This window comes from Cyprinodon tularosa, unplaced genomic scaffold (assembly GCF_016077235.1).
Source record: "Cyprinodon tularosa strain WSP-4 unplaced genomic scaffold, ASM1607723v1 ctg409, whole genome shotgun sequence".
NCBI classification, from domain to species: domain Eukaryota; kingdom Metazoa; phylum Chordata; class Actinopteri; order Cyprinodontiformes; family Cyprinodontidae; genus Cyprinodon; species Cyprinodon tularosa.
Window position 1 is genome coordinate 557583 of NW_024039129.1, and position 21943 is coordinate 579525.

Genomic DNA, 21943 nt, shown 5'->3' on the forward strand with positions numbered 1-21943 from the left:
CAAAGATGACCCTGAAGCTTTGGTTTAAGTTTGGCGTAGCAGTTTCAGTTTGTTTCACTAAATAGTTTTAAACAAGCTCAGTTTTATACATACAGGCCCAGTAAAATTGGGCAAATGCAGCAATTAACAACACTTGGATAAAATTCAGATTGGAAAATTCATCAGTTTGATTTTTTTTTTCTTAAATAGGCAGAGCTATTTTTTTTTTTTTTTTTTTTTTACATAATCCGTACATTTGTATTAGATTGACATTCTGGGTCATTTAAAAACCTGGATGCTAGCCTGCTTTTTTTTCCAAAAAGTTGTTTTGATGTGAATTTGGGTTTATTGTCCACCTGAAACACCAAATTATGCTTAACAATGACTAAAGGCTATTAAATAATGACAGATCCTGGAGCAACAGCATTCCTGTCCACTCTGAAGATATTTGTACCATGGACTGAGAGGGAGTTAACAAAGACATAAAAATAAAAAGCGCCATTAAACATGTCTGACAGTGTAAGCTGACCAGGAAAATGTTGTATTATGTTTCACAAGGAAAATGTTTAGGTGAGTGAAGCTAAGAATTTTCTAATCTCAAAAAACAAGCATGGTGGTTGTGGTATCATGCTGGGGGCCCGTTCAGCTGTAAGCAGAACTGATTCTTTACACAAAGAATGAGGAAGACAATCCTCCAAACCTTCAGCTTCATCACAAATTAAGAGCTAGAACTTACAATTCAGACACAGCTTGTGTTACAGCAGGACAAATATCCGAACACATCAATATGTTCAGCTTCATGTTAGCAAAGAAGCTAATGTGAAGCTATTGGACAAAAGCTGCTGGAATTACCCACATTTAACACAACTTTTGAAAAATCCTCTGAATCAATCCTGAACCTCAGAAGCAATTTGAATGATATAAAAAAGTAAAGCAAAGATCCAAATCCCTTGTTTTGTAGAAAATTGTGTCTTTTATGATCAATTCTACTCAGAAAAAAAAAACAATATTGTCTAAATCATTAAAAAATCCACAACAATGACATTAATGCAGATGGTTGTAAGTGAACTTTTGACCAGAACTGTTCATGTTTATTTATGTTTTAAAACAGCCATTTATTTTCCTTATTTACTGTTTACTCGTATAAAAAAAGTCTAGCCTATCAATCATTTGGGGGTCACTTCACAGACCGTATAATAAGAGAAATATATCCCACACAGCTTTATATTGAAGTGTTTTTATATATACATTGTTTTCAGTAGTAAAAAGTGCATCATTATTTGGGTTTCTATTTTCAGCAGCAAAAGTTTTGCCAGTATTTACAGCAGCAGGATGGAGAGTTTTAAAAATGACTTTTAAAAAAAAGTCCATGTTTTGCAGAAACGTATGCCCCTCTGACTTAACCAAATTATAGATTTTGGGAACATAGTTTAAACAGAAAATTGTTGCTTTCGGCACAGGGAGATGCATTGTCTCAGGATTCTTGTTTCTGTATCTGGTAAACAGAAAAACAGTAGTTTGCAAAAACACCAACACTGTTTTTATATCCAGGTAGAAAGGAGCCAGTTTTTCTTTTACTCTTTTAAAGGAGCTGGAACAGTTGCTCATTAAAAATACTTTCTTTTTTTCAAGGTAGTTTAAGTCAAGAATTAGATGAAAACTAAACTATGATAAAATACAGTTGCATCTGGAAATAATGTTTCACGTATGTCCTGGATTTTTCTCCTTTTTTCCTATTTGGATTTGTCCTCTTGAAAATCTATAAGTAATTACCGTACTAAATAATTTTTCATACAATTCAGTGAATTTTGAAATCGAACAATTGCTCTGCAGCCTAGAAGCTTTTTATGTCTCTATTAATCTTCTGAGTTTATTTTTAGATACCTCTCCAATATTGAAATTGGCTAAATGACATATGGTCGAACTGTAATACTGCAACTCTGGTCCTACCATTTCTTCTATGTCTTTATCTTATCCTGTTTATTCGTGTTACATAAATGCATTAGAAAACCCCAAAATGATTTGGACATCATCCCCATATTAGGATAAGATTGATCTCTGTATTGTGCAGAATCACTGACCCTTTAGATTCCAATAAAATGGTTCCTTGGTGTCAAAGTCTAAAGAGTTTTAATTTAATAATTTTTGCACATTCCTCTAAGGGCTCTAAACTAAAAATATCATGTGTACTGTATCAAAGTGTTTCAGCAGCAAAAATTTGATAACAAGCATGATTCCTGTGCTCTGCCAGGCATTTGATTGCATGGAAGAATCTGAAGGGATATTCTTCATCATAAATTGTATTGTTCCAGTTTTTTTCAGCATGTTTCCCAATTTTTGAAAAAAAAAGCCCTGAAAAGAAACATTAAGAATAAATTATTTGATCACGAAAATGCAAAAAATATTTCTAGAAGCTCATATTGGTTGAAAGCCTCCAACTAAAAATTGTACAAATTAATAAAAAGTTTAGCTTTCTTAAAGAAAAGAAGAGAAAAAGTCTTATTTCATCACCTGCTAACTGCAAAGGCCATACATCCATCTAAAAGGAAAACAATCAGTAGTTTAAAAAGTTGAAGCGTGGCAGTGAAAGGTTTCAGTCCTCCCCCTTCAGCTTCTGTGTGACACATTTGATGCGGATATTTTCTCGGAGGTTGCGGAGGCGCGCGCTGCGACTCGTGATTTCTTCCACATAGGTTTTGGGGAACCAGCCCCGCTCCCCATCTGACAGCCTGATGCCCTCCACCCATCCTGTAGAAACATATCAAATATCTTTCACTGACATCCATAGTGCAGTTGAAATGCATTGACATTATGCTTTAAACTCATTTAGTCACGATGCAGTTACAAACCTTACTGTATTTCAACAAATTTTCAGGTGTTAGACAGAAATAAAAGAAGTCCATAAATGTAAAGTGATTTTTACGACTTTCTTTAAATAACAACCTCAAAAACCTTTCTTGATAAATTTATCTAGCAGTGTGAGACTGGCATGAGAGCAGCTGTAAATATCAGTCTTGGCAAAAATGCTGAATTTCATATGGGCCTGGAATTTGACAACACCATTAAAGCACATGATATGTTTTGATTTAAACCACCACAGTCTCTACTTGGCTGTATGTTTGAGTCTTCTTTCTTTGCTTGTAAATTAAAATCAACCCCAGTTTAAAAACGTTTTTCTTCGTCTTTCCATCAAATTTTCCCAATATTTTGCATGTAGACTAAAACGTTAAATTTAACTGATTTTTCTTTTTTGACCAGAGAAACAATAAATTAAAGTACTAATAAGGTGCTCACACATGTAAAGAAATGCTTTTTTAGATTCAAAGGTGGAAAAAAATTTTGAAAAAAATGTATCTTTTTTCTTCATTTCCAATTTGCTACTATTTTCTGGTTAATGAAGAAATCATAAACAAGTTTTTATGGTTGTTTATTGCAATGCAAAAAAATTTAAGTCGAGTATTAAATGTCTTAAATCGGTCCTCCTGACTCTTACCATCACTTGTAATAGTTTTAGCATGAAGAATGTCAGCTTTTTCCAGAGTTAACTCATCGTGCTCTTGAGCCTGGTAGCTTTTAATGCACTGAACCTGGGATATATCTGCAAAATAACACAGAAAAAATTATTTAAAGGTATATCCTCATATAATGCGCACACTCAGATCTCTGCTTACCATCATTTTCACTGGCCTGCTCAATGTCTTCAAACGGATCAGATGGAAACATTGCTGTGATCCATCTCTGCTTGCTACTCCTTGCCAGACAGAAGCAGCAACAGCAGTTAGCTTTTAGCAGCTCTGAAGGAAGATGATGCTAGAGAGTTTTTTTTTTTTTTTGTCTTACTCTGTGTGAGATTTGAGTAGGATCTGATGTTTGAGCTGCTGGCCTTCACAGAGCTGCAGATGGAAGATAAAGCCTGAGATGCCTTGCAGCTTCTGGCTGAGATCCTTCACTTTCAGCTCTCCAATCTTAGCATGCACAAATACCATGAACTTCCAGGTACTGTAACAACATCAACAAAAAGGTTTTAGCCATCATTAAACAAAATATAATACAGATATGTAATAAGACTTAAAACTGGTTAACAACTTTTTGTCAAAATAGTTAAAAAAGTTCATGATCTTATTTTTCACTGGTTGGAAATAACCCTTTAAAGCCAATTGTATCATATTTGATACATACGTTTTTGAGACCTATACATCATTAGTGTTATATTTTTGTTCTTGACAACCCTGACGTACACAATAAGATGCATGTAGTGAACAGAAAACCTTTAAAAGATTATAGAGAAATGCCTTATGTATCAAATTTGATGTAAATAAATGATCTACGGTAATTTAACTTATACAACAATTCTTTTTTGATGTCATTTATCAGAAAGTTCAAGGACAACCCTAATTTAAAGAAAATGGAATTCTGTCAATTATTTCATGGTCCAGGCTTTAAAGGGTTAAGCATAAAATCCAAACTATTGTGTGAAACCAACAGTGTATAATTCCCTCTATCATAATTCACATTATTATTGTTTTTCAGTGTTGGAGAATTTACCAGTTTTATAAAGATTGTAGAGATTATTTCCAAGCCAACAATTAGAAAGACTAAAAAGATTAAAAAGAAATGAAATTTGATCAGATTTTTGTTCCCAGTCGGAGCTTTAAGTCCACATCTTTTAATCCTGATATGAATAGGTTTTATTTCTATTTCCCTGTATCCTAATGTTCTTTTTATTTAAACCAGGGGTAATCAATTAAAAATCAGCAGGGTCCGAATAAAGAAAATCAACAACCAGTAAAGGTCCGGAGACATTTTTTATTACAATCTGTTACTCTAAGGAACAAGTTAATTAAGAATTTAACACTCAAATAAAATGAGGTGTTTATTCATCCATGTTATACATTGATTTTTTTAATAAATACATATATATAAAAAAGAACACGTTTTATACTCCATTTTATAATGGGGGGGGGGGGGGGGGGGTGTCTTTTGAAGTTGAGAACAAAAATCTGGTATATAGACAATTTCATGATTCACATATTTTATAAAACACCTGAACTGAAAACCTGAAATTCTTTTTTTTTTTTTTCTTTTTTTCTGGCTTAATGAGAGCAGTGGGCTTTATGCTGCCCTGCAAGGCTTTAAACCTGGGTTTGAATGGAGACAAAGCCATTCTCAAGAACATATCAAGGTGCTCATTTTGAGCCTGGATCAATATATATTTTTGATTCTGTTCATGGTGGAGAGTCCTGCTTCAAAGCAGTACACAGCTCATTGGCTAATTTGTATCAGGTTTTATGTCCAGCTATGGTGGTTAAACATTTTGAAGTTGAGAATCTGGTTCCATTTTAATTTTTTTAACTTCATGTTTTATTTTCTGAACTAAGTTCCCATCTTGTTCCTGACATCTTTACGTTACCTTAATTTTATAATTTTATTTGTTGTTTTTCTTTGTTTAATCCTAATTATGGCTTCCAGCTGTTTTTATCCAGTTGGTATTTTTGACTGCTCTGGATAACATAAGATAATATTTTTCTTTTAACTAAATAATAACAGTTAGGAATAAATGTTTTAATATCATTAAATTCAGGTTAATTCATAAATACTTCATTAATTCCAAAGGGAAATTTAATTCATTCATATGGTTTTCTTAATCATTTATTGTATGTGTTTATAGCTGCGGGCAGAAAGGATCTACTGTATTGATCTGTCTTGCACAGATCAATGTGTAGAAGCCACTTACTGCAGACACTCTTCTTTAAAAATAATTTGAAGAGGATGCTCTCTTTTTTCACTTTATGTAGCAGTGTTCCTTGTTAAATAATCTCCGGAGGTTCAAAGGGAGTTCCTACAAAAGCACCAACCTTCTTTTTTAGCTTGTTGAGCTTTTTTAAGTCATTTGCTTAAATACTGTTACCCCAACAGACGATGGCAGAAGAGATCGCACTCTCCACATAGGACTAAAAGAAGATATGTAGCATCTTGTTGCAAACACCGAAGGACTTAAGCTTCCTTTAGGAAGTGCAATCTAATCTGTCCCTTCCTTGTGATGCTTCACAGATTCGTCTCCAGTTGAATTTGTTGTTCAAATGGACACCAAGGTATTTATGCTGCTTAAACACCTCCACTGATGTGAACAGGATTCAACTCGTTCCTGTTTCTGCTGAAATCTACAATAATCTCCCTTGGTTTGTTTACATTCCGGATCAGATGATTGTTTTCACACCATTCCACTAAGCGGTTCACCAGCTCCTTGTTCTCAACTCCTTGTTCATCTTTGATCCACCCAATGACTGCAGAGTCATCTGAGTATTTCTGTAGATGACAGAACTCTGTCTGGTACTGGAAGTCAGATGTGTACAGAGTAAAGACCGATTTATACTCAGAAACCAGGTCGTCTGCGTGTGTGTAGCAGTGAAAGCAAATGTGCCCCCGCGCCTTCCGCAGACACACTGGTGCACCTCTCTAAAACTGTAGGTGACCGCAGACAGTGCTGCAGACAGCAGGCCTCTGATTGGTCAAATATACATCCGCTCTACACTATGCGTTTTTCCTGTTAATACCTTAGCGGCTTGTTTTGTTTGTATGACCGCCATTGTGGAAAGCGACTCGTGAAGTTGGACCAGCTAGAACAGTGTGGTGCGCAAGAAAGATGGGACCCTTTTTCCACTTGTTTCCCTCCTCTTTTTCACCCTCATGTCCCTCCGTTGTCACTTAACCTTGCCCCCAGTTCCTCACCGTTTCTGCCATATCTAGACCCACAGTTCGTCATTGTCCCTCTAGCGCTGTGGAGTGGAATAACATAGTGCCTACCATGCTTCAATACTGGGCTTAAATCAAAAATATCTGCGACAAGATCACTGCAACACACTGCTGCAGGAGTATAACCAGCCCTTATGAAGAACTGGAGAGAGTACCGTCCCCTGTGGTCCCTCTGTGCTGCTGACTACTTGATTAGACACCTGACCCTTCAGTCTAACTGTGGTCTGTTTGTCTTTGATCCAGGTGAGTATTGATGAGTCTGCACAGTCCTATGGAGTTTCTCACAAAGAAAGTATGGTTGATTTGTATTAAATGCACTGCAGAAATCGAAGAACATGGTCCTCACGGTGCTGTTTACCTTGTCTAAATGACTGTGGATTTGTTAAAGCAGTTGTATTATGGCATCTTTAACTCCAATTCCATGGTGATAAACAAACTGCAGGGGGTCCTGATAGATGTGTGTTTGTTTTCTGAGGGGAACCAACAGAAGTCTCTCTAGGACCTTCATGATGTAGAATGTGAGAACAACAGGTCTATAGTCCCTGAGGATTGTTGGCTGAGTTTTCTTTGACTCTGGAACAACGCAGGATGACTTCAACATTCAACTTCAACATTAATGGAACTGTCTCCTGGGTCGGACTAAGCTTGAAGAGGTGCTGTAGAAGCCAACAGAGCTGCTCTGCACAGGACTTCAGGCTTCTGGGGTTGAAACCATCAGGACCTGGTGACTTAGTTGCCTCTTCACTTGACTTTTAGAGACAGAAAGGTGAAAGGTGGAGGTAGCTGCACCATCTTCTTATTTGGCAGATGTACTTCATATTGAACCCACCCAGATAATGTTGCTTAGGGGCCTATTGTTGTGTCGTTATACCATTCGTCATATTTAATATGGACTAAATAAATTGGATATTATTGGGAACTTTGAGCCTCAAAAAAGTCCTTCAGTATTGAAAAATATAGAATGTTTTGAGTCTTTGTCTTAGCATTGATAAAGAGTTAGAAACTGCACTGTATTTTGATTAATATCCATGCAGTAAATCTACAAGTTTAGCCATTCTATGGGCAAACGTCTGTTCACCTCTCTCAGTTTTTACAATCTGAAGAAACAACAGAAAAAATAATCTGTTTAGAATAAATATTTCTTATGAGGCCTTACAATTTGAGGTCTAATACCACAGAGACTATAACTCACTCCTTCCTCCTGGACAGCAGCAGGCAGTCGTTAAACAAGTGGAGGTACACAGGCTTGGTGGGTAGCTTGAGTTTTGATCCTGAAATGCTCATCGTCTGAGTGTCCACTTCCAGGAGTTCACCATGTTTAACTAACCAGCGGGACTGGGATATGAGGGGAAATATCTGTGGGGAAAAAATAGGACAAATTACAGATTTAGACTTGGATGAAGAGAATCAAAACTGCTAAAAGCAAAATCCTAAAGCAACTAACTTTGCCCTCAAAGTGGATTTTCTTGTTTAGGTGAATAAGTTCCTCCATCCTCTTCATCGACTGAACGCTGGAATTACAATCTCTGATGATCTAAGAATGCAAACACCAACACTGTTATTACTGTTAAGCCTCACTGGTAATAATACTGGTATTCCAGCCATTATAGGTGATGATCACCACCTTTTTTAGCTCATTGAAAGCCTTTGTGGCGGTGTCCTCATCTCGGGAGCCTGGTGTTGTCCTCTTTAGGATGTTCTGAGAAATAAATATGTTTTTTTTTAAGGTGGGCCAAAAGGTAAATTGTATTTTCCCAGCTCTCGTCAAAAACTTAACAGGTGCAATTATTACCACATCTACCGGCATATTTTAAACATGGGCATGAACCCTTACTATGAATGCTCAACATCATACCTCCACCAGCATTTTGAGGCGTGTGATCCTCTGAAATGGGAGGATAAGAAAAGAGGTCAGAGGAAGCCTTTGACAGATGGGGTCCTCCTCCAGGCGAGCCAGGATGCCAGGGAAACGAGGGTTTTCCTGCCTGAGGGGACATTTAAAATCAAAAACCTGTATGACTATTAGGTTAATCAAAATTCCAGGTGTTTTTACTAGCCCAGACAAGAGAAATAACACAAGCAGAATCTAAGTTATGTTGGACTAAGCAAAACAATGGTATATTTTGCATTTTATTTTAGATTTAGACAAAAACACTTTATGCTGAACACAGGGGCTCTTAAGGAGTCTTTAAATTTCTAAAAGCATTTGCTTGCCTTGATTAGTTTTAAACCAGCAATCAGGGATAACCTGTTTTTTGATAATCTGTATACTTCGTTATTCAAGGAGTTATAGTTTAAATCACAAGAAACACCAATGAATGCTCCGAAGAGTCTATAAAACACACAGAATGTCACCAGTTTGCTACAAAACAGCATCTAGATTAACAGTAAATTCAGACCCCTCAATCCTTTACATATGTCACTTCCCAGCCACCAACATCAGTATATTTTATTGGGATTTTAGGTGAAAAACCAACAATAGAATGAGCAACCACAAAACAGGCTTAAATCGGAGGCAATTGGATTTCCCCGCAGTTTTTTTACTGAGTTCTGACACCTATTCAGGAAGACAAATACTCTTACAGGGGATGAAAGACTGAGAAAAAGTCAGTTGCCTCTGATTTTGGTCTACCTTGCTGTCCCCATAACTCAGCACGAATAAAACAAGGGTTTACATTTTGGGGACAAAGCAAATGTGGAAAACAATTTACTCTGGCTGGTTAAGGATAAAACTTCACTTTTTGTTTTAATGTACAAAAAGTGACTAATGTTGAAAATTAACATAAGTCAGCCCAGAAACACCATCTGAGCCATGAAGCATGGCATTAGAGCATTATTCCATAGGAAAATACTCCTCTCTGCAGAGAGATGCAAGTTGGTCAGAGTTCATGGGCGTAATTGAAAACAAATAAATGCCACACTTTTTCAGTTTGAAAATGTGAATCAGCCACCCTTTTTCTTACTCTAAACAATTGTGTTACTGTATTTAAGTGGCCAAACTTTTGTATTTGTGCCTCCGCACTAAAGCAACTAAGAGATATGAATATGAAAAAAACTCTTGGCAAAGATTGCAGTAACGTTGTGGGTTCATGTCGGAACAGACTCACTGAACATGAACCAAAAAACAATTACTTACAGCAAACGCTGGTATGTTTGCTCCTGATATGCCTGGTTGGTTACGTAAGGCAAATAGACTCTTCGCAGGGCCGGGCAGTGATCCAGGACTATGTCACACACATCAAAACGGAGAATGTCTTTCTCCAGCCTGTGCTCCAGGTCCTGAAGGAACCTACAGACAGTGATGGGGTAGAAAACACTCTCAAAGAGCGACATATCTCTGCTTAAGGTGTAAAAACGCAGAGTCTGAATGCAGTGGAGTCAATCAGCTGCAGATCTCTTCACCTCTCACTGACATCTTTGACTTCAGGCAGCTTGGAGAAGAGCCACTGCTTCTCCTTAGCACCAAGGCACTCAGCAAGCTCCTGAGACAGCATGAAGTGGTCCACAGCGATTGTCAGGCTACGAATGTACGACGCCTCAGATGTTACCAGCTCAAACTTTGCCTAAAGGGGAAAAACAGACAGTTTTAAAGAAAACAAACAAAGAATAAGCTTTAATCCAAAGGAAAGCAAGCTTGAACTTCTGTCACCTCCTGTAGTTTTCTTTCTTCGTTACTGAAGGTGTCTAACTGACCGCTGGTTCGCACGTCAGGTATATCCTGCCACAGTGCAAATGCAGAGCCTCGAGAAGAGCGAAAAGAGCTGGATGGAGAGAGATTTGAAGGAGAGGGAGTTCCATCTGATCCTTCATCTCTAAGCCCCTCCTCATCTGTTCCTGGATCCTTTCCTTGCTGCCTCTGGATCTCTCGGTTGATGGCAACATCGCTGTACTCCTGGTAGAGGATTGCTGCAAAAACAAGACGTTGATGGAATATGTCGGTACAGTAAGGAAAGGAAGAAGAGATGAGAAAGGAATAATTTATTAGCAAAGATTCTAGAATTTAGGTAAACTCACAGCTTGGCAAAAAACGTGAAAGGCGATTTGAGGTGGGTAAGAGTGATGATGTGCTTAAATCTTCTTCGATGGATTTCTTTCGCATTCTGTGAAACCACAACAACAGATTTTATTTAAATCCAAAGATGTCTTTGAAAGATGTATTCTCATATTGGTTTCTTATAACCCAAGTTTAGTGCTCCACCGATGTAAAGGCATCCCATTGTCACCACTGGGCAGGGGAGGTCCAGTTCCAACAGGACTGCAGATACCGCTATCACTGGAGCCGCCTGAGCTGCGCAGTCTGGAGTTAGACTTATCTATAATAAAAAGGAAAGAAAAGAACAATTAATATGCGGGGCTGCACAGTGGTGCAGTGTGTAGCACTGTTGCGTTGCGGCAAGAAGGTTCCGGGATTGATATCTGGCCCAGAGTCTTTCTGCAAAAAGATAACTGTTAAGATAATTGGCTTTCTAAATTGTGCTTAAGTGTGAGTGATTGGTTGCATGGTTGAGCATCTCTGTGTTACCCCACCTTTCGCTTATAGACTGCAGAGGTAGACACTGGCCCCACCGCGATCCTAATGGAATAATGGGAAAAAGATGGATGGATGGATGGATGTATGGTTGCTAAATATGCATAAAAATCTCTGAGACTTTGGTTATTTGGAGAGGAGGGCATCTTGAACAGACCCTAGATCTGCTGGAACCGCCTTCCTGTTAAAAGAGAGTTATTATAGTAATGCACCTTTGCAGAATGTCTTCTTCCTCTCGCCACATTTCCAGTTTGATCACTTTCAGATAAAAGCCTCTATTCCAAATAAACAAGTTATTCCTGTCCACGGTTGCCACACCCTTGCTCAGGGTGAAGGATTGATGATTATCATCTTTTTACCAAAAATCATCAAAATGATTATATATTGGATTACGATTAAGATTTTACCACACTGCTTATGACTTAGTGTGGTTCTAATTAGATTGGTTGGAATATTTAGCATATTTTTCAAATGAATTCAGACTAAACTGGATTCGTACAAGTTTGAGGTGAATCTACTACCAATTAGTTTTTTGTTATTTCATCAGTTTTTTGCTCTTTTTTTCTACTAGTAAAAAAAAGAATTTCAGCTTTTTTCTCTGACGGCAAATCTTTTACCTCACAACACCTTCTAGCTAATTGGATTTTTGGTGAACCTTTGTTTTTTATACTCAGTAATGCCTAGTTAACACAGCAAGCTTTTAAAAGCTTTCAATTTTTGTCATTTTCTAAATCTAAGAGATCTTAGATATGATGTTATATGATGTTAAACTGTTGTAGATATAACAGGTTCCTTCTGGCTCTGTATAAAGCCTCAAAGTAGCACATTTCAGTTAAGAAAATTGTGAGAATACACAGTTTACATGGCCAATGAAGAGCACTGGAAGTGTTAGGTTTCTGTTTCTGTTATGTTCTGTTTTTCTTTTCATATTCAGTTTTGCTTTACTCCTTGTTTTCTAGTGTTAGTGGTTTTATTCTTATTTTGCTGTGTTCTCTGGTTTATTCTTAGTTACTGCTTCAGTCTTGGCTCTGTTTTGTTTTTCTTTTGAGTGTTTAGTCTTATTTTGCTCCATTTTTATTTTCTTAGTAGTCTAATTTTTATTTTGTTGTGTTTTGTGGTACTTTTCAGCTTTCTAGGTTTTTATTTGTTCCCCCCTGCTGCCCTCTTGTGTTCTCCTTTTTCTCTAGCTCTTTTCCTCTCCTGCCCTGTGCTCACCTGTTCCCATTCTGCTCATTAGTCTTCTCTTTGTCTCAGTCTCCTTTAAAGGAGAAGTTCGGTTTTTAACACTTTTAGCCCATTTTCTGTAGTGTCCAGGATGAAATCGAATGATCGACACCAAAATTTTGACAATTGGTCCTGTCTCTGCTTTTTGGCTAATTTAGAATCCACCCCTGGCTGCTTTAGAATGGCTTCCATAGAGCATGTCCGATAATGTCCTTAAAACAACCTTAAACGTTCTTTTTTTTAAATATGCTACTCACCGGGTCGTCAGCGCTGTTCAATGACGTTCCAAAAAAAGTTTCGTGAAGAAAAAACGTTCCTGTAGTGTTTTATTCAGCATTTTGTAAATCCCATTGAGTTCTGTTGGAATAGTCAATATTCCCCTGCCACCGGAAACGGAAATGGGGCCTGTTTAAACAGTTGTAGTCTTTTCGCTTCACTCTGTGTACTCCGACGTCGAGGTGCTAACGTCTCTGTTAAACACTTTAAAAAACCCTGAAAATGGAATACGAAAGGTGGATTCTTCATTCTCGACGTCGGAGTACACAGAGTGAAGCGAAAAGACTACAACTGTGTAAACAGGCCCCATTTCCATTTCCGGTGGCAGGGGAATATTGACTATTCCAACAGAACTCAATGGGATTTACAAAATGCTAAATAAAACACTACAGGAACGTTTTTTCTTTACGAAACTTTTTTTGGAACGTCATTGAACAGCGCTGACGACCCGGTGAGTAGCATATTTTAAAAAAAGAACGTTTAAGGTTGTTTTAAGGACATTATCGGACATGCTCTATGCAAGCCATTCTAAAGCAGCCAGGGGGTGATTCTAAATGAGCCAAAAAGCAGAGACAGGAGCAATTGTCAAAATTTTGGTGTCGATCATTCGATTTCATCCTGGACACTACAGAAAATGGGCTAAAAGTGTTAAAAACCGAACTTCTCCTTTAAATGCTCTCCCTCTTCAGTTCTTGTTTGCTGGGTCCTCGTCAATCTTCCTCCAACTCATCATTAAATCAATTATAAATTCACCTCTACCTTCCTGCCTCTGCTTTTAGGTCCTCTATCCACAAACAAATCCTGATAGGAAGACGAAATCAAGATATGTGTGAAGTTATTTCACCAGAGAAAAATATAACAAAACGTAGCAATGCTGGCTGAAGGAGTGGAAAGGGCTCTAACTGGTGAGTTTATTAGCTTGTTTTGTTTTTCCATGGAAAGTGCTTTCTGATCGGATAGGTGTCATCATATTCAACAGGTTGGGTCCTCAGAGAATGTCACACATGGTACGATATCAGGCTAAGGCAATCTAACGTGTTGGTTATACCCAATTATATGCTGAAGTGTTCCCAACATCCCTCCAAGACAAGAGGAGCAGGATTATCACATAAGACAAACTTACAGTAAGAGCCATCACAGCAATTGTGGCGAAATAAGGGACGATTAACATGTTGTCATGATCTTGGGGCTGATGTCCCATCTGATTACTCATTTCATTACCACTCATCAGATCCACCTGCTTCAGCCTCTATTTAACCAACATTCAGAGCAGCCATCAGGGCTAGATTTATTTAGAGTTGTTGGTGAGAAGTTTTATGGCATTACAGTGTTCTGATTGTCAGATCCTGACCCGTTCTGCCTCTGGACCTCTTTTTTGTTAAATTTAACTGTCTTTCTGCCTTCTATACTGGGTCCTTTTGTTCTGAGCCTAGAGATAGTGAAGGCATTATGACAGGAAAATAGCTGAAACACCCATCATACTTGTTTATGTATATCCACAAACATGTGTTGATAGACCTTAGAAAGATCAAAAATAAAAGCATTGATCATAGAACTGTTTAGGTGCTACTTTGATTCATGAGTTTTTAAAGAAAACCTTTACAAAAGTTTTCCTTGTGACACCTGTCATGCTGCAACCTAGACTGGACCATTAGAATACCACTGTTGTAAAGTTTTCAACATTTACAAAGTTTTCAAACTCCTAATTGATGTGCCATACTCTGTAAATTTGACTTACCCCTATTTTACTAAACTTGGTGTGATGACATTGCTCCAAGCTTTTTTCTCCCCTATCACTTAAACTTTTTCTTAATGATCTGGTAGTTGAAAACTTGACCACAATGTACAGACATGTTGATATACAGTAAGCAGGTAGAACAACTGAAGAGTGCGAAGGACCAGAGAAAAAGTTTAACATCCTATTTCAGCACCAGATCTAGTTAAAATACTATAAGAAAGCTTGGAGTATTAAAGGAGAGTATAAAAGTCTAAGGGTGTATCATAGCAGTACATCTTGGTTAAAGAAGTGCTACAAAGATTAGGGTAGTGTTTTCCACTCACAGTCAGAATTTGGGCTGAGGATGTTGGAGCTCTGCCTGTCTCTGGAAGACACCCGAGCAGACAGAGACTTCCCCAGCTTTAAGGTGAAAGAGTTCTTCCTTTGGGAGAGTTGTAGCCTTGATATCAGCTCTGAAGCCGAGAAACGACGGCGTTCTTGGTCAGTTTGTCGACCGCGTGGCAAAAAGCTCACTCCCGGGTGAAGCGATGTCTCCACAATACCACCTTCCTCCTCCTCCTCTGCTCCTGGTTCTGAGTCCTCTATTATCTGCAAGGGTTCTGAATGTATGCTGAAAATATCTTCTTGACTGATGTTTGGGAGATCTGGTACACTGTCGGTGGATGGAGGGTTTGAACCAGCCTCCAGGGAAGATAATCCACTGAGGTCTTCCTCCAGAAAAGATGCAAAAGGTCCGGGGAAGATGTAATCCGGCTCCAGAATGGGGCTGCCAAGTGATTCATCGCTCAGGGTGTCTGAAGAATAAACCTGCACCTTTCGCCCTGAGGACAAGAAAACAGCCCTTTCAGCCTAAACAAAAACATGTTAAAGAGTTTCTAAAGTCTGATTGTTCTGTCAACTCACGGATAGACTTCTGTTTTAAAGATCCCTGTGACGTCCTCCTCTGTGGCTGGCAGGTGTCCAAACCTTGAAAATCTGTACATTCTGGAGAGGAAGAGGAGTAAGGTACCTGAGAATCCAGTGAGTCTCTGTTTGAGTACAGGGAGGACAGGGGCAGGGACAGAGGGAGGCTAAGAGCTGCATGGAGAGGTCGGCAAACTGTTGTTATGGCCCGAGGCTTCTCACTTTGGTCCTGTCGAGATGTACTCGTGCCATTCTGCCAAACAACCTCAACCTCATTCTCACCATGTGATGAAGAGTTTACATTCAATCTGTGTTCATTGTCTGTGTTGTGGCTGCCTTTTTGCACGTCATTCAGTTCATTTAGAGTTTGTCTCAACCTATTAAATGATTGAGAGTGTAAGTCTGAAACGCTGCTCTGCCTTTGACAGCCAAGATTGTTTAATTTAGAAGGTGCTGGTTGTTGTAGCTCAATGAATGCCAGCGTTTCCTCCTGGCACACAGCCACATGCTTGTGATGGATGGGATGGAGGAGAGGCCGACCCTCCCTGGACTCGCTGGAACCTTGAGACTCTGCTGAGCTTGGGATCCACATGCTGGGGCTCTCTCCTCGGCAGCGAAAAGCGTGAAGGTGGGGATGGAAGTCAGGAAAATGTGAGAATCCATACCCAGGGAGCATGGCTAGATGGCCACATGGAAGCTGTAGTAACAGAGATTATAAACAAAACACTGTTAATTTAAAGGCATGTATTAGGGATGCAAAGGTTAATCAGTGTGGGACGATTACAAAGGTTTAATGCAGCCTCATTGAGTTTTAAATGTTGTTTTCATTAAATAGTTGTTTCTATTTTATCTTCTGAAACCATCTCTTCTCTTTGCATATTAAACCTTAGCTTGCAGGCATAAAATTTAAATAACTCCAAATTTTTCCCAGTTTTTAGATTCTTGATCAGGAGTGATGAGGAACCTTTAACTACAGTCATCTAGGGTTCCTTTGATAGAAAATCTTAAACCAATCTGAGTTCATGATTTGAGTGAATTGGCTCTGTAAAGTGCCTTGAGATGACATTTTTTGTGAATTGCTGCTATGTATAATTAAACTGAAGTGAGTAAGGTTTAGCTTGGTGCATTCAAAAAAGCATAATACTAAACCCTACTCATGATGCGCACATTCCAGGAGTATAACTGTGGAGTAGTGCTGGACATCTAATAGTCAAGGCTGTTCTTCACTGATAGACACACATACTGACGTCTGGTCTGGTGTGTCTCCTGAGCCGGGCCTTCCTGCTCTAATTAAAGACTTCTTTCCACATGGCATCCAACCCCTGTACTTAAGATCTTTAAACACAGTGACACGCCAGCCTCAAACAGAACGCCACAGTGGTAGGACGAACAGAAAAAATACAGCACATCCTCCACACTCTCACCTTTCACTTACACCAAGCACTCACTCAGGCTGTCAATCTAATTAATAGCAGGTATCTTTGCCAAATTTGATATTTACAGATAACATCTGTTCAGAGCAAGATATGGGTCAAAACTGTAGGTCACGTGACAAGTGTGTTGAAACCCACACCAGAGGAGCTCTCTTGCTTTTTATGCCTCTGCTTCCTGAGCTGCTAATCCTTGAGTTCTGCTTTAAACACCTGTTACAGGAACTCTGACGTGCAGCATCTGTGCACAAGGGAAAGCAAAGATTCTTGCATTTGGTCATTGATGTGCAGCTATTGCTATAAGATTAAGGTAACAATACCTAATTCTTTCATTTTTAAGCAGCAAGTACTTTTTCTTTCGCCATCTCTCAGGTTCTTGGGCATGGAGTTGTGAGGAAAGCAGGGCTAAAAGAAAGTCTGGGAAAAGTATTATTTTAACTCAGGGTGCAAAGTTTGGGTTACTTTAATTACCAACACCCTACACCTATGTAAGAGAAGATAATAAGTCCAGAAAAAAGGGAAAAAAGAGAGAAAGATAAGGAAACAAAACATAAAATCCTTAAAACACACATGAATACATCATGGATTGTTAGTTAGTTTATTATTTTTTTCTTGGCTTGTGTTTTCTTGTGTTTTTTTATGTTTGATATCTGTGCATGCATTTGTTTACTTCTTCTGTATTTCTGTTCAGCCTTCTGTATATTTATTTGTCTCCATTTCATAACATTCAATCCAATCCGTCTCATTTAGTCCACCTGTCCTTGCCTATCAGGCTAATGACGCTCACCTGTTTAACCTGCTATTTAACCTCCTAATTCCTCTTTGTTCTCCCCTGGATTCTTTTCTTTCTGTGCATGCTTGGCATTGTTTCTGTTATTCTGACCGCGTTCCATGTCCTGTTTTTATAGTGCCCTACGGTAAGTTTTTGCCTTTTCATTAAAGCCTTATATTTATCATTCCTCTTAGAGAGCCTGCACTTGGATCCAGGTCAAAGACAGAACTTTACAACAAAAGTATTTAAATCCACACAAAGACAAACAAAATTAATTATGATAAATGAAATCTACAAACACATACGTTCAATAGAGCATATTTACTTGAGTAATTAATGCTGCAAGAGCAATTTGAACAAATTCCATTTTTCCTATGAGGAACTTAAGTTATGGGGAACATAAGTTTAGCTTTGATTGTAAGAGTTCTGCAGAATAAGTTTGAAGACAAACGTTGCATACCTTTGATGGGAGGAGTCTCAATATTTCCCCCTCAAAGGCAAAAACCTGGTGACTTCTCTGTGTTAGCTGCAAGCTCAGCTCAGGCACAGCATAAAGATATATGTGCCTTAACAAAGGTGTATAGTAACTGAACTACATTTTATTTTTTTATAGTATTGATTGTTTTTATTAACAAGTTTTTTTTTATTCAGACTTTTACTTCTATTTCTATACATAAGACAATAAAAATTTGATTGAGAATGTTTAATTTATTTCTTTAAATAAAAAATTGAGATATCTAAAATTTGATAACTAAAAATTTAAATATGACTGAAATTTATTTTGAAAGGACTTGTTTTTGTGGAATCAACAAGCATTTTACAGGATGCCTCTGTAAAAACAAAAATATTGATTTTATTTTATTTGCTTTCAGGGGTCAGAAATGTCTTTATTCTACTACATTTTATACTAAATCCCTACTATCCCCCCCCCCACAATCTGTGCCAGTACTGTTTACATTTCCTTTTCACTGTTTACATTTCCTTTTAATATATTTATATATATTTTTTGTAACTGTTTACATTTCCTTTTCCTTTTAATATATTTATATATTTTTTTTTATATATTTTTTATTTTTATTTTTATTTCATGGTAGCTGTTATGGAAGTCCCAAATCTCATTGTATCTGTCGCAGAATATGACAATAAAGGCTTTTTGACTTTTTGACTTTGACTTTGACTAAATTTTTTCATAGATTCTGTAAACCCAAGTTACTGCCTGTAAATTATTTTATTTTTTGGATGCATGTCATTATGTATGATGGCTTTTGTGTTATTCTGGGTTCTTATGGACAGTGTTGTTTGAATACCATGCTTCTTAGGGCTAAGTGAAATAAAGGACCAACAAAAAAGCAGGTTGTCTTGCTTTTTTAATGTACAAAAATACTTTGTACTTTCACTTTGCCAAATATTGTGAACAGATTTCCGACTTTTACTGAAGTTGTTTTTTAACCAGTGATTTTCACACTGTGGTTTTAACCATTATAGGAAGACAGTGGCTCCAGATGTAGGAGTTAATCCTAACTGCTGGGTTACCAGTTTGAATGCCCACTCTCTCTGTCTCAGTCGTTGTCCCCGGGCAAGACACCTCAGGTAGCATCAGACACTCCGCTTGCCTTCTGCCGGTGGCCAAACAACCCGGTGGTGCTAAATGTATGGGTGAATTGCATTAAAAGGAATTTACCTCTATAAAAAGGTTATGAATTATTTTGGGTTTTGTGTGGGTGTGCTAAAGTTCTGTTGTCCCTTTACCTCTAAATCTCCCCTCCCATCCGTCAAACAAGTAACAATAGCCAAAATAACATCACAAATGTCAATATTTTATGTTGGTTACAATTTTGTGAACTAATGTGTTTAAACATAATCAAAACAAATTAAAGGGACACCAACTATACAACTAAATCAATAAAACATGTAAATGACAACTGGTTTATTCAGAATTCAGGTAATTTATAGTTATTTATAAAAAGGCCGGGTGCCCAGAAAAGAGTTAAAACGTGCATCAGGCAACAAATGTTGACTCTAAATCCAAGTGAATGTTGGAGCAATTAGCTTAGCTCCTTGTAAATGTAATTCAGTCAGCACAAAAAACTAGATGCCACTAACACACAACAGACACATCGTAGTTAATGTCACATTTAAAGTCTTAGGGAAACGGCTGTTCCAACCGTTGCATTTCCAGTAGAAGCTTGGTTTGGTGTAGAAGGCTTACAGCCGTACATGTTTGAGCCCTTGCCTCGCAACGCTGCCAGTTCTGTTAGCTCTACGCCTGCTGAAGACACAGACGTCCATCCCTGTGAACACTGGGATGGAACTCAATGGGAAAGGAAATTGTTATTTCAGCGGTTGTGTATATTAGCTGCGACATATGAATAGAGATGCTATGACGCTGATGTATAACTAATTGGCCTGCATAAAATAACAAAAAAAACCCCGCAGATTTTAAGACAGTATCATCTAAAAGAGTACATTTATATACATGTTTAAGCCAGAATGATTTGAAATTTAAATATGATTTCCCTACGACTTTAATGGTCTGCTGTATGGAAGTAATAAAGGCTAAAAGTCTTTCTTGTTTCTCTTTGAGGATGTTTAAAATGGAATGAATATAGGTAAGCATACATTCTGAGACACAAAGGAGGCTGAATGTTAATGGTTAACTTTTTATCTTTCACACTATTTGTTCCTGCTAGCATGCTCAGACTGTAGACGTCCTCCAGAGCTATTAAACCATAGAGTTTATTCTTTGTTACTTTACAGGCAGTTAGTACCACACTGAATCTCTTTTACTCCAGTAATTTATGCCCATATCGTGTTTCGCAAAAACATGAAAAAGCATTGATAGATGTTTGTTTCTCAACTCATATCTTTACACAGAATGCCGGAAGATTTCTTGAGAATTGCAGGAAATCACGGGTTATCTTTTCTGTTTATCAAACGCACATGCGCCGTCAACGGTGAATACGAGGCCACTGAAAAGCCACACCTGCTCTTGTGGCCGGGGTAAGCCGGCCAGAGAATCCTATCCGCCTTTGTTTCAGAAACATGCACACGCAGATGACTGCACACACACTCACACACAGACACACTGTAGGGCTGGCACAAATGGTTACCTGTTCCCGAATGCAGACAAAGAAAGTCTTTATGTGTGTACCTGTGCCAGGCTGCCCTGAACACAGGACACCTGAGAGGGTGTGGGAACTGCTCATTCTCATCCACTCATATAGTGCAGCCACTGAGCCATATAAATACATCCAGTCCATGCCCGCATAGTGACACAATCTTAATGGTGTCTACAACTGATAGCCCACTGCTTATAATGTAATCCTACTCTATTTGGAGAATTACCTAAACTTTACTTAACAGCAGCTGTACTGCCTGTCATGAGGTCAAATCTGAGTTTTCAACATTATCTAGAGCAAAATGTTTACATATAACAAACCTATAATGACAAAGTCACAGTGTGAAGGAATGAATGTTCCCTTAATCCTGCAATAACAGCTAAGTCGTCATAAATCAAGCCAGACTTAAGATGTAGAATTGGTAATATTCTTATTTAATCAAAAGCTAAAAAAGATCACAAAAATCTGACGGTAAGCTTCGCCAGCTAAACATAAAAGTACCAACCTCTATCGCACATTCCTTGCACTGATACAATTATATCACACCATTAAAATTTACTCCAAAGACGTGTAATTTGGCTTGTCACACCAAGCTGTTATTTGTAATTGTTATGGACTTTGCAGCCAGTTTTCCTCCCTGTAATTTTACTAGGCTGCTCTAAGACGCCAAGTCTGCATAGGGAGGTCTTAACGAACAGCCTTCTGACAAGTCTTTAATGCCATTATCCATAAGAAAAACATTTTTAATGCTTTAAATTTTTCATCTCAATGGCCTTTGAATAATCCCTTTAACAAGGTGGATCACGTGAGGGAGCGCTGCTGATTAAGCTCGGCAAGACAGCGAAATGTTACCGAATCACATAATTTAAGGAAGTTTCATGGTTTTTCCAGGGGAGTTAGAACGATTTTCAGACAAATGGAAATGGATTCAGCGCATGAGATAATGTGCTTTATTGCTGTATGAGGACATACCTGTAAAGGTCCCCTCTGTTTACTTTCCAAATGTTGTGGAAAATTATGCTAAAGGAGCAACATTTAAGTGGAAAGTAATCATGTTGATCCTGTGCAAAGCTAAAAAGTTGCTTTATAGTTTAATGGATTATGACATGCTTGTGTCTGTCTAATAATGAGATGCTTTAGTATTATTCCAAGCATCAACTTCCAGCTGAGGAAATCTATTAGTGACTTTCCTACTGAAGGCATCCTATCTAAGCTTCATCT

General features: G+C 38.1%; 1 protein-coding gene across 3 annotated transcripts in view; it reads right to left on the reverse strand.

The window, feature by feature from the left end:
• Positions 1–198: 198 nt before the first annotated feature.
• The window catches only part of arhgef19 (Rho guanine nucleotide exchange factor (GEF) 19), a 36147-nt gene continuing 14402 nt past the window's right edge, over positions 199–21943 (reverse strand). The window contains exons 2-17 of one of the 3 annotated variants that reach the window (XR_005281928.1): positions 15402–16098; positions 14822–15319; positions 10913–11045; positions 10747–10832; positions 10382–10638; positions 10135–10295; positions 9869–10021; positions 8588–8717; positions 8357–8431; positions 8177–8266; positions 7925–8088; positions 3820–3978; positions 3651–3730; positions 3473–3577; positions 2491–2727; positions 199–2331 (exon numbers count right to left, since the gene is read on the reverse strand). Coding sequence is in view for 2 of the 3 variants with exons in the window: in XM_038298507.1 (XP_038154435.1) it covers positions 2573–2727; positions 3473–3577; positions 3651–3730; positions 3820–3978; positions 7925–8088; positions 8177–8266; positions 8357–8431; positions 8588–8717; positions 9869–10021; positions 10135–10295; positions 10382–10638; positions 10747–10832; positions 10913–11045; positions 14822–15319; positions 15402–16077 (2922 nt within the window). In the remaining variant the exon portion in view is untranslated. Of the gene's footprint in view, positions 2332–2456; positions 2728–3472; positions 3578–3650; positions 3731–3819; positions 3979–7924; positions 8089–8176; positions 8267–8356; positions 8432–8587; positions 8718–9868; positions 10022–10134; positions 10296–10381; positions 10639–10746; positions 10833–10912; positions 11046–14821; positions 15320–15401; positions 16099–21943 lie in introns of those variants that run through there. The other 2 variants (XM_038298507.1, XM_038298508.1) reach the window with 2 other exon arrangements.